We start from the raw sequence: 16,453 nt of genomic DNA, 5'->3' as shown, positions 1-16,453 counted from the left end.
TTAGTCTGTCGAGAGTGAATGAGAAAGTGGGATAACATAGAGTTAGTATGAAGGGAAAATCGATGGTCACCGTAGACTCGGTGGGCCGAAGGGCCTATTTCCATGCTCTAAACTAAGAACTCTCATTTACAAATCATGATACCTGTTACCTATTATTTAGCAAATCATGTTTCTCTGAACCAGGCGACGTTCACAAGAATTGTTCAGCAGATCAGTTTACATTCTAGTGGAAATAATGAGTCCTGAAAAAGAAGACAATTGGAAAATTAGTCAGCAATAGATATCAATGAAACACGTCTGCAGTGATAATCTCTTCACCGACCATGTTTTATCATGCAGGACGTTGTGGTTCATTTTGCAATGAAATAATAAACCATCACTTTCAAAATCACATGTGGAAAAAGTGACTGTGGCGTAGATATTCTACACCGAGGCCTTTTAAGAACATTTCAAGACCTTGATGGTTGTTGGACAGAAGCTGTTCTTGAACTTGGAGGTCAACGTTTTCAGGCTTTATACATTAGACTTTAGAGATACCGCGTGGAAGCAGGCCTTCGGCCCACCGCGTCCGCGCCGACCCGCGATCACCCCGTACACTCACACCATCCTACACACTAGGGACAATTTACATACAAACCTGCACGTCTTTGGAGTGTAGGAGGAAACTGGTGCACTCAAGGATCGCCTACGCGGTCACAGGGAGAACGTACAAACTCCGTACAGACAGTACCCTTAGTCAGGATCGAACCTGGGCCTGCGGCGCTGTAAGGCAGCAACTCTACCGCAGCGCCACTGTAGTTTTAAGAGGAAATTGAATAAGTACTTGAAAGTTAGGGAGGGGAGAGGTGTTGGCTGGATTGATTTTGCACAGACCCAACATGAACACTGTGGGTCCATCTGTGATTCATGCGAACAGTGTTACCTCAGTGTGAACTCAAGTAAAGGTATTCTGAAAGTTCAAACTGCAACAGTCACATTTTCCATAAGCAGTGATAGCAAGGCACAGAATGTAGGTTTGCTTCACTGCTCTCAGTGTCTTTTATGTTTAAGGTCTACATTTGCATTGCAGCCCAATATCACTCTGATGCCAGAAAACTGTGTGCCTCAGATATGATTACAGAATCATATTCATAGAGTCATAAAGCGTGGAAACAGGCCCTTCGGCCCAACTTGCCCACACCGGCCAACATGTCCCATCTCTACTCTCCGCAGAGCCTTCCTGTCCTGGGCAGAGCTGTTCCCAAACCAGATTGTGATGTTCCCGGACAAGATGCTTTCTACAGCCCCAGAGTAGAAGCACTGAAGGATCCTCAGAGAGACTCTAAATTTCCTCAACTGTCTGAGGTGGTAAAGGCGCTGCCCTGCCTTACTCACCAGTACGGCAATGTGTGTTGTCCATGTCAGATCCTCTGTGATGTGGATTCCCAGGTATTTAAAGCTGCTCACCCTATCCACAGTAATGTGGCGAGTCCAGAAGCGGGTGAGTGTTGAAGACGGAGTTTATTTGCATGGGCAAAAACCCCGTAACAAACGCAATACTCACAACTATCGACAACCAACGAATACGTCCTTACCGGACGGAGTACAACACTAGACTGACTTGTCTCTCCCGCGCTGGCCCACCTCGTGACATTGTTAGCCAATCCGAGGGTTCGAACTCTCAGCCAATCCCTATGTCCCTACAGTAATCCCATTTAACTCCAGTGGCGTGTACGTCCTCGGATGTTGAGCCCTTCTAAAGTCAACAATCAGCTCCTTAGTTTTTGTGACATTCAAGAGGAGGCAGTTGTCCTGACACCAGAGTGCCAGATCAGCCACCTCCTCCCGGTAGGCCATCTCATCGTTGTTGGAGTTCCGGCCCACCACCACAGTGTCAATAGCAAACTTGATGATGGAGTTGGAGCTGTACCTGGCCACACAGTCATGTGTGTACATGGAGTACAGTAGGGGGCTAAGGACGCAACCCTGGGGGGATCCTGTGTTCAGGGTGAGGGGGTTAGAAGTATGTCTCCCCATCTTGACCACTTGGGGCCTGGCGGTGAGAAATTTACAGGACCACACAGGGTGAGTGTTAAGCCCCAGTTTCAGCAGCTTCTCAGCCAGTCTGGTGGGGACTGAGATGACTGAGAGGTCAGAAGCTTCAATGAATGAGAGGTCAGAAGCTTAATTCACTGAGGTCAGAAGCTTCAATGACTGAGAGGTCAGAGGCTTCTAATGCAGGAAGTTGAGAGTGGGGTGGGGGGGGGAACCTGATACACCTATACATGCTCTATACATGCTCTATACATGCTCTATACATGCTCTATACATGCTCTATACATCTATACATGCTCCCCCTTGGCCAAATCATTCAAAGGCACGGCATTTCTTTCCACTGCTATGCCGATGACACTCAGTTTTACCTCCCCCTGAAACCCAACAACCAGTCAAATTTAAACAGCCTTTTACACTGCCTTGAGGACATAAAATGTTGGATGGCACAGAACTTCCTCCAATTAAATGAGAGCAAGTCTGAGGTCATCCTATTCGGCCCCCCCGACTCCATCAAATCGATAACAGGCAGTCTTGGAAGTCTATCCTGCCTAGTCAAACCGCATGTCAAAAACCTCAGCATGATATTTGACTCTGCATTAAAATTTGATAAGCAAGTCAACGCTGTGGTAAAAGCCAGCTTCTTCCAACTTCGAACCATAGCTAAAATCAAACCTTTCCTCCAATTCGACGACACAGAAAAAATCATTCACGCTTTCATTTCCTCCCGCCTAGACTACTGCAACTCCCTATACACTGGGATCAGCCAATCTTCCCTGTCCCGCCTGCAACTGGTCCAAAACGCCGCAGCGAGACTCCTGACGGGTACCCGTAAAAGGGACCACATCACCCCGATTCTGGCCTCTCTCCACTGGCTCCCTGTACGGTACAGAATCAACTTCAAGCTCCTCCTATTCACGTATAAAGCCCTAAATGGACATCCCCCCCCCCCACATCAAAAATCTTCTAATCCCCCTCTCTAACTCCAGGTCCCTCAGGTTGGCCGACTTGGGGCTACTCACTATCCCACGGTCTAGGCTTAAGCTCAGGGGTGACTGCGCTTTTGCGGTTGCAGCTCCTAGACTGTGGAACAGCATCCCTCTCCCCATCAGAACTGCCCCCTCCATCGACTACTTTAAGTCCAGGCTCAAAACCTATTTCTACTGCTTAGCGTTTGAGGCTCATTGAGGAGGCGCTGTGAATTGTTTACGTGCTACTGTATGTTTCATTTTTTTCCTTAGTACCTAATCAGATGTACAGCACTTTGGTCAACGTGGGTTGTTTTTAAATGTGCTATACAAATAAAATTGACTTGACTTGACCTATGCAAAATTCTGAGGCATAGATACAGTAAGATAGTAGGAAACCGTTAACCGAAGCCATATTATATAAAATCAGGGTCACAAGTTCAGAGTAAAGGGTAAGAGGTTTATCTGAGAGGATCTGAGAAAGATATCTTTCACCGAGAGTTTGGTGGTTGTAATCTAGATGCACTGTATGGGGTGGGGGAGAGGGTGGGGAGGTTGGAGGCAGAGGCTCACAATATTTCAGAAATATCCACAACAAGGTCGTAAGGCAGACACAAAGAACCGCAGATGCTGGTTTACAAACAAGGACACAAAGTGATGGTGTAAGAAAATAACTGCAGATGCTGGTACAAATCGAAAGTATTTATTTCACAAAATGCTGGAGCAACTCAGCAGGTCAGGCATGGGTGACATTTAGGGTCGAGACCCTTCTTCAGACTGATGTCAGGGGGGGCGGGACAAAGGAAGGATATAGGTGGAGACAGGAAGATAGAGGGAGAAGTGGGAAGGCGGAGGGGAAGAGAGGGACAGAGGAACTATCTAAAGTTGGAGAAGTCAATGTTCATACCGCTGGGCTGCAAGCTGCCCAAGTAGACAATAGACAATAGGTGCAGGAGGAGGTCATTCGGCCCTTCGAGCCAGCACCACCATTCAATGTGATCATGGCTGATCATTCTCAATCAGTACCCCGTTCCTGCCTTCTCCCCATACCCCCTGACTCCGCTATCCTTAAGAGCTCTATCTAGCTCTCTCTTGAATTGGCCTCCACTGCCTTCTGAGGCAGAGAATTCCACAGAATCACAACTCTCTGACTGAAAAAGTTTTTCCCCATCTCCGTTCTAAATGGCCTACCCCTTATTCTTAAACTGTGGCCCCTGGTTCTGGACTCCCCCAACATTGGGAACATGTTTCCTGCCTCTAACGTGTCCAACCCCTTAATAAACTTATATTTTTCGATAAGATCCCCTCTCATCCTTCTAAATTCCAGTGGAGTAACTACGGGTCAGGCAAAATCACTGGAGATCATGGACAAGTGATGTCTTGGGTCGAGACCCTTCTGCACTGACTGAAGAAGGGTCCCGGCCTGAAACTTTGCCTGCCCGTGTTCTCCAGAGACGCTGCCTGACCCACTGAGTTGCTCCAGCACCCTGTGCCTTTTTAAAGTATGGAAGGCCATGGACCAAGTGCTGGCAAGTGCGATTACCATGGTCAGCATGGACATGGTAAACTAAAGGTCCTGTTTGTGGGTTGTCCGACTATGAAGATGCCCATTCATCATACAATCAGAGAAGTGTTATGGTATAGAAGGAGGCAATCAGCCCTTTGGCATCCTGACATGGAAATCCCTCCGGATCAGTCAACCACTCCATCCCCATATTCCAGTCAGTTTAGTTTTAAACCACTCTTATTTTAAGAATGTCCGCACATCATTAAACAGCTCACAGTCAATAGTCACAGGTAGTTCAGTGCAGTATTAAAATACCTTGCTGTTGAAATCCAGAATATAAAGATGGGAGAGTCCAGGACCAGAGGCCACAGCCTCAGAATAAAAGGACGTACCTTTAGAAAGGAGACGAGGAGGAATTTCTTTAGTCAGAGGGTGGTGAATCTGTGGAATTCATTGCCACAGACGGCTGTGGAGGCCAAGTCAATGGATATTTTTAAGGCAGAGATTGACATATTCTTGATTAGTAAGGGTGTCAGGGGTTATGGGGAGAAGACAGGAGAATATGGTTAGGGGAATGTGGGGAAGGGGGGGAGAGGGGAGGGGGGGAGGAGAGGGTGCTGCACCAATGCAGGAGAGGTTTTGGCCCAACGGTTCCACTTGATTTAGTAACATTTAAAAAGGTGTTTGGATAGGCAGATGGGTGGGGAAAGCTGGAGAGGGATTCTGGCCTGATGAGAGCAAATGGGATGAGTGAGCCTCGGCATCACTGTTGGCATGGACGAGTTGCGATGAAGGGCCCGTTTCCGTGCTGTACAGCTTAATGACTCTATTCCGAATACAGAGATGCCATTGCATTAAGGCCATGTGAAGCATTCAGGTTCTCTTTGATGATAAAATGCACATAAATGCAGAGGTTCTGTGAAAGGGCTGGAAGGTAAGAAACCTGACTTCCTGCATTTGTTTACAGAAATGCCAAGCAGTTCAGAGCTGTGTGAGGTATTCAGACTTTAAGGCCAATAAGTGCCGCAGTGAGCAAATTTCACAGTATCAAAGGCAGTCTAACGATGCAGCAGGGAGTCTGTGTGGGCAGTGAAGAGAATGCAGAGCAGTTTCCAGGAAATTTGGAAAGATAAACGAATGGGCACGGTTATTGCAGATACAATATATCATGAAAATAAAACAGAAACGTTCGCTATGTTTTAATGGTGAGAGATCAAACAGAACATTGAGCACGGGACGTGAGTTGAGTATAGGAGCAAAGAGGTCCTTCTGTAGTTGTACAGGGCCCTAGTGAGACCGCACCTGGAGTACCGTGTGCAGTTTTGGTCTCCAAATTTGAGGACGGATATTCTTGCTATTGAGCATCTTCATTTACACACTGGTGACTTTACATGCTGTGGTTGCCCATCTTACTTTTTTTTCCCCACGTGAAAGAAATCGAAACTTGAAAAGAATCGGTCCTCTAACTTTCATCCAGTTCCTCATATTTTAAGGTTTGAAGAAGGGTCTCGACCTGAAACGTCACCCATTCCTTCTCTCCCGGGATGCTGCCTGGGACTCCGCTATCGTTAAGAGCTCTATCTAGCTCTCTCTTGAATGCATTCAGAGAATTGGCCTCCACTGCCTTCTGAGGCAGAGAATTCCACAGATTCACAACTCTCTGACTGAAAAAGTTTTTCCTCATCTCAGTTCTAAATGGCCTACCTCTTATTTTTAAACTGTGGCCCCTGGTTCTGGACTTCCCCCAACATTGAAAACATGTTTCCTGCCTCTAACGTGTCCAACCCCTTAATAATCTTATACATCTTTGTTCAAGATGGCCGCGCCGTTGTGTTTGGCTGCCTGCCACTGTATGTTGTTTCTTTTTTTTTTCCTAATCAGATGTGCAGCACTTTGGTCAACGTGGGTTGTTTTTAAATGTGCTATACAAATAAAATTGACTTGACTTGACGTTTCGATAAGATCTCCTCTCATCCTTCTAAATTCCAGTGTATACAAGCCTAGTCGCTCCAGTCTTTCAACATATGACAGTCCCGCCATTCCGGGAATTAACTTAGTAAACCTACGCTGCACGCCCTCAATAGCAAGAATTGCACACAAAACTGCACACAGTACTCCAGGTGCGGTCTCACTAGGGCCCTGTACAACTGCAGAAGGACCTCTTTGCTCCTATACTCAACTCCTCTTGATATGAAGGCCGACATTCCTTTGGCAGAAATTAATGTTCCACTTCAAATATTTTTCTTCAGTATTATGAAAACTTAGATAGCAAGGTGAGCTTTCACCTTCCTTTAACCTTTAACTGCATGTCTAGAAACACGGCAAGTAGCTTAAAATACGAGGATAGACACAAAATGCTGGAGTAACTCAGTGGGTCAGGCAGCATCTCGGGAGAGAAGGAATGGGTGATGTTTCAGGTCTTCTTCAGACCTTAAAATTTGAGGAACTGGATGAAAGTTAGAGGACCGATTCTTTTCTAGTTTCGATTTCTTTCACGTGGGGAAAAAAAAGTAAGATGGGCAACCACAGCAAGTAAAGTCACCAGTGTGTAAATGAAGATGCTGACTTCTCAGCTAATCTCCACGTGAGACCTGGAAAGGAAGCACGGTAGCGCAGCGGTAGAGTTGCTGCTTTGCAACGAATGCAGCGCCGGAGACTCAGGTTCGATCCTGACTACGGGTGCTGCACTGTAAGGAGTTTGTACGTTCTCCCCGTGACCTGCGTGGGTTTTCTCCGAGATCTTCGGTTTCCTCCCACACTCCAAAGACGTACAGGTATGTAGGTTAATTGGCTGGGTAAATGTAAAAATTGTCCCTAGTGGGTGTAGGATAGTGTTAATGTACGGGGATCGCTGGGCGGCACGGACTTGGTGGGCCGAAAAGGCCTGTTTCCGGCTGTATATATATGATATGATATGATATGACATCAAATACAAAACAAGCACACTAACCAGACTGAAAGTCGACAGTTATCAGTGGACAGGTGAGTTTACAGTCAGAAAAAATTACTCTGAATGCAGATTAGGTTAGAAGGATGAGAGGGGATCTTATCAAAACGTATAGGATTATTAAGGGGTTGGACACGTTAGAGGCAGGAAACATGTTCCCAATGTTGGGGGAGTCCAGAACAAGGGGCCACAGTTTAAGAATAAGGGGTAGGCCATTTAGAACGGAGATGAGGAGAGTTGTGTCAGAGAGTTGTGAATCTGTGGAATTCTCTGCCTCAGAAGGCAGTGGAGGCCAATTCTCTGAATGCATTCAAGAGAGAGCTAGATAGAGCTAGATAGAGCTCTTAAGGATAGCGGCGTCAGGTGGTATGGGGAGAAGGAAGGAACAGGGTACTGATTGAGAATGATCAGTCATGATCACATTGAATGGCGGTGCTGGCTCGAAGGGCCGAATGGCCTACTCCTGCACCTATTGTCTATTGCTTATTGTCTTCTATTCAAGGTAGACGCAAAGTGCTGGAGTAACTCAGTGGGTACGGCTGTAACTCTGGAGAAAAAGGATGGATGACGTTTCGGGGTGGAACCCTTCTTCAGACTGGGGAAATTCTAACTTTTTCATTTTTTCATTTTATTTTATTTCGAACATGTTAAAAGACATCAATTAAAAAACAAAATAAACAAAAAAACAGAAGAAATACAAGGAATTTCATCCATTACTTAACATGTGCGAAAAGGAGTTGGAAGAAATGTGAACTTATTTAATCCTGCCCCCATTCCCTAATCAATATTTATCGTATCAGATATTAATACAAAAATACTCATACACCCTTATATGTTCATATAGATATACTTATTTAAATAATGATGTGTTATTATATGTAGAACCCTGGTGACTGTTAATCCCCCTCCTCACTGTACCTAGAAAAAATCATGTGTTTATATTTGTTTTTAAACTGGATGATGTTTGAACATTGTTTTAATTCCGCATTCATTCTGTTCCGTAGCTTTACTCCACTGATTGATATAGAAAATCTTTTCATTGTTGTTCGAGTATTGCGAATCTTGAAATTTAATGTTCCCCTTAAATTATAACCCCCCTCTCTTTCATAAAACATTTCCTGTAAGTTACTTGGTAGCAAATTGTTTCTCACTTTGTACATGAATTGAGCTTCTGTTCCTCTCTCCAAGGATGTTGCCCGACTTGCTGAGTATAACTCCAGAAATCCCATATTTTAAAAAAAATTTTTTAACAGCATGCTTCTGTTTATAACCTTTTAAATTGAATAAATTTTATCAGCCAAGTATGTATACATACAAGAAATTTGCCTCGCTGCTTTGCTCACAAGTAACAACACGACATACAGTAAACAATTAAGAATAAAACATAAAACATTAAAACATTAAATATAAAACATTATAGTTTAAACATGTGAATGAGATAAAATACCAGAGCAGCCTTAGTCTAGATGGTTTGAGCTCCAGCCCATGATTTCAGCAGGTGAATATTCATTCTCATTCTGATCTCTCGTACTCTAGGTGAAACGTGCCAGAGGGTGAGAGATATTTGACCAAGTATCTGGTCAATCGATCCCACCATCCAGCGAAACTTTGTTCCACTCGCAGTCCCAATTTTAAGAACAGATTTAATATATTTTTTTTTGTGACACTGATTTTTCTGGTTATTACAAAGATGTACAACACACCAGGCATCAGTTTAACCTCACGAAAAAAAAACCCTTGTGCCTCGTCAAGATGGTTTCTTTCAGTCACTTCGAGACACCTCAAACAGCTCAAAGCTGCAAAGTCCCTTTGCACCATTCACACCAGCAACACTCACTGATGTATGTGGTTATCATTTTACACTGAGACACGCTCATACAGAGCTGACTAATGCAGGGTTGTATACGTACTGTCGAAACCATCAGTGCTGGAAGCCATTCTTTGAACTTGTTCTTTGAAGGTAGTCGTGTATCACCCCCCTATCTCTCTGCCTCCATTCGCAACATTTCAATTTCTTCCCCCCTAACAGATCTAAACTAACCACCTCTCAGGCTAAACGTTAGAATGTGCATTTATACCCTTGGCGAAAGTCCTCCAAAATCTGACAGAGGACATAGGTTTAATGTGAAGGAGCAAAGATTTAATAGGAACCTGAGCAGTAACTTATTTCACACGAAAGGTGTATGGAACGAGCTGCCAGAGAAGGTAGTTGAGGCAGAGACTATCGCAACGTTTAAGAAACAATTAGATGGGTACAAAGGGTGGTGTGTGCATGGAATGAGCTGCCAGAGGAGGTAGTTAAGGCAGGGACGATCGCAACATTTAAGAAACAATTAGACAGGTACATGGGTAGGACTGGTTTAGAGGAATATGACAATAGACAATAGACAATAGGTGCAGGAGTAGGCCATTCGGCCCTTAGAGCCAGCACCGCCATTCAATGTGATCATGGCTGATCATTCTCAATCAGTACCCCGTACCTGCCTTCTCCCCATACCCCCTGACTCTGCTATCCTTAAGAGCACTATCTAGCTCTCTGTTGAATGCATTCAGAGAATTGGCCTCCAATGCCTTCTGAGGCAGAGAATTCCACAGATTCACAACTCTCTGACTGAAAAAGGTTTTCCTCATCTCCGTTCTAAATGGCCTTATTACCCCTTATTATTAAACTGTGGCCCCTGGTTCTGGACTCCCCCAACATTGGGAACATGTTTCCTGCCTCTAACGTGTCCAACCCATTAATAATCTTATACGTTTCGATAAGATCCCCTCTCATCGTTCTAAATTCCAGTGTTTATGGGTCAAACGCAGGCAGGTGGGGCTAGTGTAGGCCATTTGTCAGGCCATTCGGCCTCACAAAGCTTCTCTACGTCTCAACAAGACCAGGGGCTGATCTGCCCCAAGCCTCACCTCCTCTGTATTGCCAGTTCCCAGCTGCCCTCAATTCCCCAATATTTCAAAATCTTTCCCAATGATCTGGGCCCCAGAAACCTTCAGAATTGGGAGTTTCACCGATTCACCCTGAGGAGTTTCTAGGCACCTTAGTTGTAAATAATTGTCCCCTAATTTCCGTGACGACATCCACTCGGTCAAAATGCTTCAACTAGTTGAAACATCCACTTCACATCCCCAGTGTCAAGATGCCACAGGATCTTAGACTGATTTCAGGGATGTCTGGATTGCAACATCAGGAGAGATTTGAGGAGAAGCGCTTTGTTCACTACAGATTCGTTGATTGAAACGAGATCTTATTGAAATGTATAGTATTCTGATGGGCAAGTTGGGCCTAAGGGCCTGTTTTCGTGCTACGACTATAACTGCTTACAGGCTTACTGTTGAGGCAGATGGCTCTTTAAACAGGGAATTTTACGCGATCCCCATACACTAACACTATCCTACATACTCGGGACAATTTTGCACATTACCCTCACATTCTGACTCTTCCTATCATATTCTCCCTCTCCCTCTCCCTCCTTCCCTCTCCCCCTCTCCCCCTCTCTCTCTCTCTCTCTCTCTCTCTCTCTCTCTCTTTCTCTCTCTCTCTCTCTCTCTCTGTGTCTTTCTCTCTCCCCTCTCCCTCTCTCCCCCCTCTCCCTTCATCTCTCTTCCCCTCTCTCTCCCCCCTCTCCCTTCCTCTCTCTCCCCCTCTCTCTTCCCCCTCTCATCCCTCCCCCTTTCTCTCCCCCTCTCTCTCCCCCCCTCTCTCTCCCCCCCTCTCTCTCCCCCCTCTCTCTTCCCCCCTCTCTCTTCCCCCTCTCTATCCTCCCCTCACTCCCTTCATCTCTCTCCCCCTCTCTCTCCCCCCTCTCCCTTCCTCTCTCCCCCCTCTCTCTCCCCCCCTCTCTCTCTCCCCCCTCTCTTCCATTCTCTCTCTCTCCCCCTCTCTCTCCCCACCTCTTTGTCCCCCTCTCTCCCCACTCTCCACCCCATCTCTCTCCCCTTTTTGCTCCTGCTTTCTTCCTTCCTCTCATTGTCTCTCTCTGATGCACACACTCACGTACTCCCCTTTTCACTCACACATGCTGATCTCCCTCAACAGAGAAAGTAGGAGAGAGGACCTAAATAGTTCTCCCCCACAGAAACAAATACTGTGTGCCGAGTGACCTTTGCAAACTGGAAAGCCTATGTTACTTTTGCTGTATTGTTTGTCTAGTCTGTGATGAAGCCGACCTTTAACTTTCACCCCGCAATTCAGTTAGGGCCTTTATCATTATAAATATTGTTTGACAACATTAATACATTTGGGCAATTGGGCAATATCACATGCAAAACAATATCATTAAAAAGACCACTAAAACAAACATAGAAACATAGAACATAGATAATAGGTGCAGGAGTAGGCCATTCGGCACTTCGAGCCTGCACCGCCATTCAATATGATCATGGCTGATCATCCAACTCAGTAACCTGTACCTGCCTTCTCTCCATACCCCCTGATCCCTTTAGCCACAAGGGCCACATCTAACTCCCTCTTAAATATAGCCAATGAACTGGCCTCAACTACCCTCTGTGGCAGAGAATTCCACAGACTCACCACTCTCTGTGTGAAGAAATGTTTTCTCATCTCGGTCCTAAAAGACTTCCCCCTTATCCTTAAGCTGTGACCCCTGTTTGATAATTGTGATCAAAACTTTTATTGTATTAAAAAGAATGTACTCTATTTTACAAAACTTATAGAAGTTTAGTTCGTCTTGCAAAGAGCAGCAAGGGGGAATGTGTAAACGCCACACACAAATACAACGGCAGGAGGTACTGCTGTGAGACTGCACAACCAGCACTGCTCCCAGCAGACGAGTCAACAATAACAGCTAAGAACACACAGAAAACTGATGACAATTTATGTATCTTTTATTTATAATGAATGATCTCTTGCTCTCTTGCTATCCACTTTGCTGCTGTAACACTGTAAATTTCCTCGGTGTGGGACGAATAAAGGAATATATTATTATTATATTATACAATAAGCATTGGTTAAAGGGAAGGTAATCACACAATCATGAATGAATTCAATGATACTTTATTGTCACATGTACCAAGGTACAGAGAAATGCTTTGTTGTAAGGTCATGTCATAAGGTCATAAGGAATACAAGCAGAATTCGGCCATTCGGCCCATCAAGTCCACTCCGCCATTCAATCATGGCTGATCTATCTCTCCCTCCTAACCAAAGACAATAGAGCAGAGCAAGATGGACCACTCGACCTTAAAAACCATAGTATGTCATGGCGCCATTTTAGTAGGCAGATACTTGCAGAAACATTTAAAAAGAAAAATAACAAGAATCTGTGAATTGATAGATGAGATATTTTCTGCATTTTTATGGTACCATCACACATACCATAACACGTTCCCCCAAAACACTGATTACACTGCGAGAGGCCTAGCGAACGGCGGATTTTGCTTACTAAAATGGCGGACATTACGCTCCTTTGCATATTACACTTCAGTATACGCGATTTCGATGGAGTGGTTCATCTTGCTCCTCTAGTATCTTTGCTCCTAACCCCATTTTCCTGCCTTCTCCCCATAATCTCTGACACCAGTATTAATCAAAAATCGATCTATCCCAGCCTTAAAAATATCCACTGACTTGGCCTCCACAGCCTTATGTGTTCTCGATGGGAAAAAATCAGGGAAGAAGTTTTAATAAAAGGAACTGCAAAAGCTGGTTAACACCAAAAATAGACTCAAAATGCTGGAGAGGTTTTAAAAATTTTAAGAGGGACGGACAGAGTTGACGTGGGTAGGCTTTTCCCTTTGAGAGTGGGGAAGATTCCAACAATGGGACATAACTTCAGAATTTAAGGGACAAAGGTTTAGGGGTAACATGAGGGGTAACTTCTTTACTCAGAGGGTGGTGGCTGTGTGGAATGAGCTTCTGGTGGGAGTGGTGGAGGCAGGCTCGATTTTATTATTTAAGAGTAAATTGGATAGGTATATGGATGGGAGGGGATTGGAGGGTTATGGTCTGAGAGCAGGTAGATGAGACTAGGTCAGAGAAAGTGGTCAGCGTGGACTGGTAGGGCCGAACGGGCCTGTTTCCGTGCTGTAATTGTTATATGGTTATATGGTAACTCAGAAGGTCAGGCAGCATCTCTGGAGGAAATGGATATGAGACGTTTCGGGTCGGCCTTCCTCAGACTTCTTCAGGGAAGAAGGTTCGACAGCTTATGGGGATGTCGTGCGAAGACAAGATGCTGAGAGTTACTATTATTACCATTTGATAAAAAGGCTTCAAACGTCCGACAACGGTCTGGGTGTAAAACTTCCAGTGGACCTGCCGGCTTCAGCTTTTGGATTCAGCCCCAACAAGTAGAATTAGATTGTCTCCATGTTTCCTTGTGCATCCTCACAGACCCATCATGGGTCAAGTTGACCAATTAGGTCATCATGGGAGGGCTTTGTTCCTGAACAAGGGCGGCACAGTGGTGCAGCATTAGAGGGCGGCACGTTAGCGCAGCGTCAGAGGTGCTGCCTTACTGCGCCAGAGACCCGTGTTCGATCCTGACCACGGGTGCTGTTTGTACGGAGTTTGTACTTTCTCCCTGTGGGCTTCCTCCGGGTGCTCCGGTTTCCCTGACACTCCAAAGATGCACAGGTGTGTAGGTTAATTGTCTTCGCCAGGCACTCTGGTTCGGTCCTAACTATGGGTGCTGTCCATACATTCTCCCTGTGATTGCGTGGGGCTTTCCTCTGGGTGCTCCGGTTTTAGATTTAGATTTTAGAGATACAGCGCGGAAACAGGCCCTTCGGCCCACCGAGTCCGCGCCGCCCAGCGATCCCCGCACATTAACATTATCCTACACACACTAGGGACAATTTTTACATTTACCCAGTCAATTAACCTACACACCTGTACGTCTTTGGAGTGTGGGAGGAAACCGAAGATCTCGGAGAAAACCCACGCAGGTCACGGGGAGAACATACAAACTCCGTACAGACGCCGCCCGTAGTCAGGATCGAACCTGAGTCTCCGGCGCTGCATTCGCTGTAAGGCAGCAACTCTACCGCTGCGCCACCGGTTAGGGTTAGGGTCATGCGTGTTTGTAAGCGAATTGGCTTTGGTAATTGGTGTCATAGGACAGAACTAGTGCACGGGGTGATCGTGAGTCGGTGGTGACTCGGTGGGCCGAAGGGCCAGTTTCCACGCTGTATCTCTGAACTAAACTCTCTGAGCTAAACAATTGGATTGGGTTTTTGAGATACTTCATTAACTCTTACCAGAGCTTAACCTTCTGGATGGGAGCATAGATCTGTCCTGTTGTTGATGCGGCTGCCTCCAATTAAATAAACGGTACACCCGTTTCTGAAACTCCGTGGAAGCAAAACAGAAGATGAATGGGTTGAGGCAGCTGTTCACACAGCTGAGCGACAAGGTCAATTTGTAGGCCGTGTAGCAACCGGTGTCATATGCAAACCTCAGTATAATGTGAATTAAGAGAGTAATGTTGCTGGGCGCGAAGCACGTGATGAAGACCAAGAGGACAGTAACTGCCAAGAGCACCGCCCTTTTCTTCTTGTGCGCTGTCGCGTGGTCAGATGTCCGAGAGAGTTTCAGTATGACCAGCACGTAGCACACGATGGTGATGGTGAACGGAATCAGGAAGAGCAGGACAAAGAGGGTGAAGAGAAACAATCCCCACGCGTTCTGGTCGGGAAGCATGTTTCTCTTGAGTACGTCAAAACACGTCGTTATGTTCAGCTCCCGGACGTCAAACGTTAGATCGCTGTATTCGAAGGGCAGCAGGACGATCAGTAAAGTTGCCCATATTCCCAGGCAGGCAATCACGGCATGCTTGCTTCCCCACCCTGCTTTGTACCAGATGGGGTGGACCACCCCAACATAGCGCTCAATGCTGATGAACGTCATCGTCAAGATGGAGCAGTACATGTTGGCGTAGAACAAGGTGGTGACAAAGGTGCAATGGCTCTTGCCGAAGACCCAGTTGCTGTGGTTGAGGTGGTAGGCGATCTGGAAGGGGAGGAAGATGGCGAGCAGAAGGTCGGTGATGGCCAGGTTGATCATGAAGATGACCAAGGGAGTCTTGGGTCGTGTGTAGAAGCAAAGCAGTGAGCAGGAGATAACATTGCTGGGCAGGCCGATGATGATAACGGCCAGGTAAACAGTGGGAATGATGATCCTCACGGCGTCACTGTTCAGCATTTCCAGCGTTTCAGTGTCCAACCCTGTAATATTCATGTCCAAGTCATCTGGTGCCCGGCTGGTGATACGAGGCTTTGACTTCTGATAAAAACAAGTGAACAACTAGTTACTTATACCAAGAATATGAGCATGAAGACATCACTGTTCACAAGTTCACAAGTTTCCGGAGTAGAATTAGGCCACTCGGCCCATCGATTCTATTCCGTCATTCAATCATGGCTGGTCTCTGCCTCCTAATCCCATTTTCCTGCCTTCTCCCCATAACCCTTCACCCGTTCTAATCAAGAATTTGTCTATCTCTGCCTTAGAAATATTCACTGACTTGGCCTCGTGGTGGCACAGTGGTAGAGTTGCTGCCTTACAGCGCCAGAGACCCTTGGTCGATCCTGACCATGGGTGCTGTCTGTGCAGAGTTTGTACCTTCTCCCGTGGGTTTTCACTGGGTGCCCCGGTTCCTCCCTAAACTCCAAAGACGTACAGGTTTTGTAGGTCAATTGGCTTCGGTAAAATTGTAAATTGTCTCTAGTGTGCGTAGGATAGTTCTACTTTACGGGGATTGATGGTCAGCAAGGACTCGATGGACTGAATGGCCTGTTTCCGCACTGTATTTCTGTATCTCTAAACTAACTGAGTTTGGATATACATAATCAAAGACATTAAATAATCCAAAGATAGACATACAAAGTGCAGGAATAACTCAGCAGGTCAGGCAGCATCTCTGGAGAACATGGATAGGTGATGTTCCAGATTGTGTTCCTCTTTGGCAATAGACAATAGACAATAGGTGCAGGAGGAGGCCATTCGGCCCTTCGAGCCAGCACCGCCATTCAATGTGA

General features: G+C 45.8%; 2 protein-coding genes across 2 annotated transcripts in view; both read right to left on the bottom strand.

Annotated features, from left to right (window-relative positions):
- Positions 1-16,453, bottom strand: part of asmtl (acetylserotonin O-methyltransferase-like) — a 125,964-nt gene that overhangs the window by 50,865 nt on the left and 58,646 nt on the right. The window lies entirely within an intron of this gene.
- LOC144595454 (P2Y purinoceptor 8-like) lies at positions 14,373-15,748 on the bottom strand. Its single transcript, XM_078402961.1, is given in 2 exon segments — positions 14,373-15,701; positions 15,704-15,748. Coding segments are annotated over 2 exon segments (1,083 nt in total). The 3' UTR covers positions 14,373-14,663.

The sequence above is a fragment of the Rhinoraja longicauda genome, chromosome 7 (genome assembly GCF_053455715.1).
Source record: "Rhinoraja longicauda isolate Sanriku21f chromosome 7, sRhiLon1.1, whole genome shotgun sequence".
In the NCBI taxonomy this organism is placed as follows: domain Eukaryota; kingdom Metazoa; phylum Chordata; class Chondrichthyes; order Rajiformes; family Arhynchobatidae; genus Rhinoraja; species Rhinoraja longicauda.
This window is presented reverse-complemented; position numbering and strand designations above follow the sequence as displayed.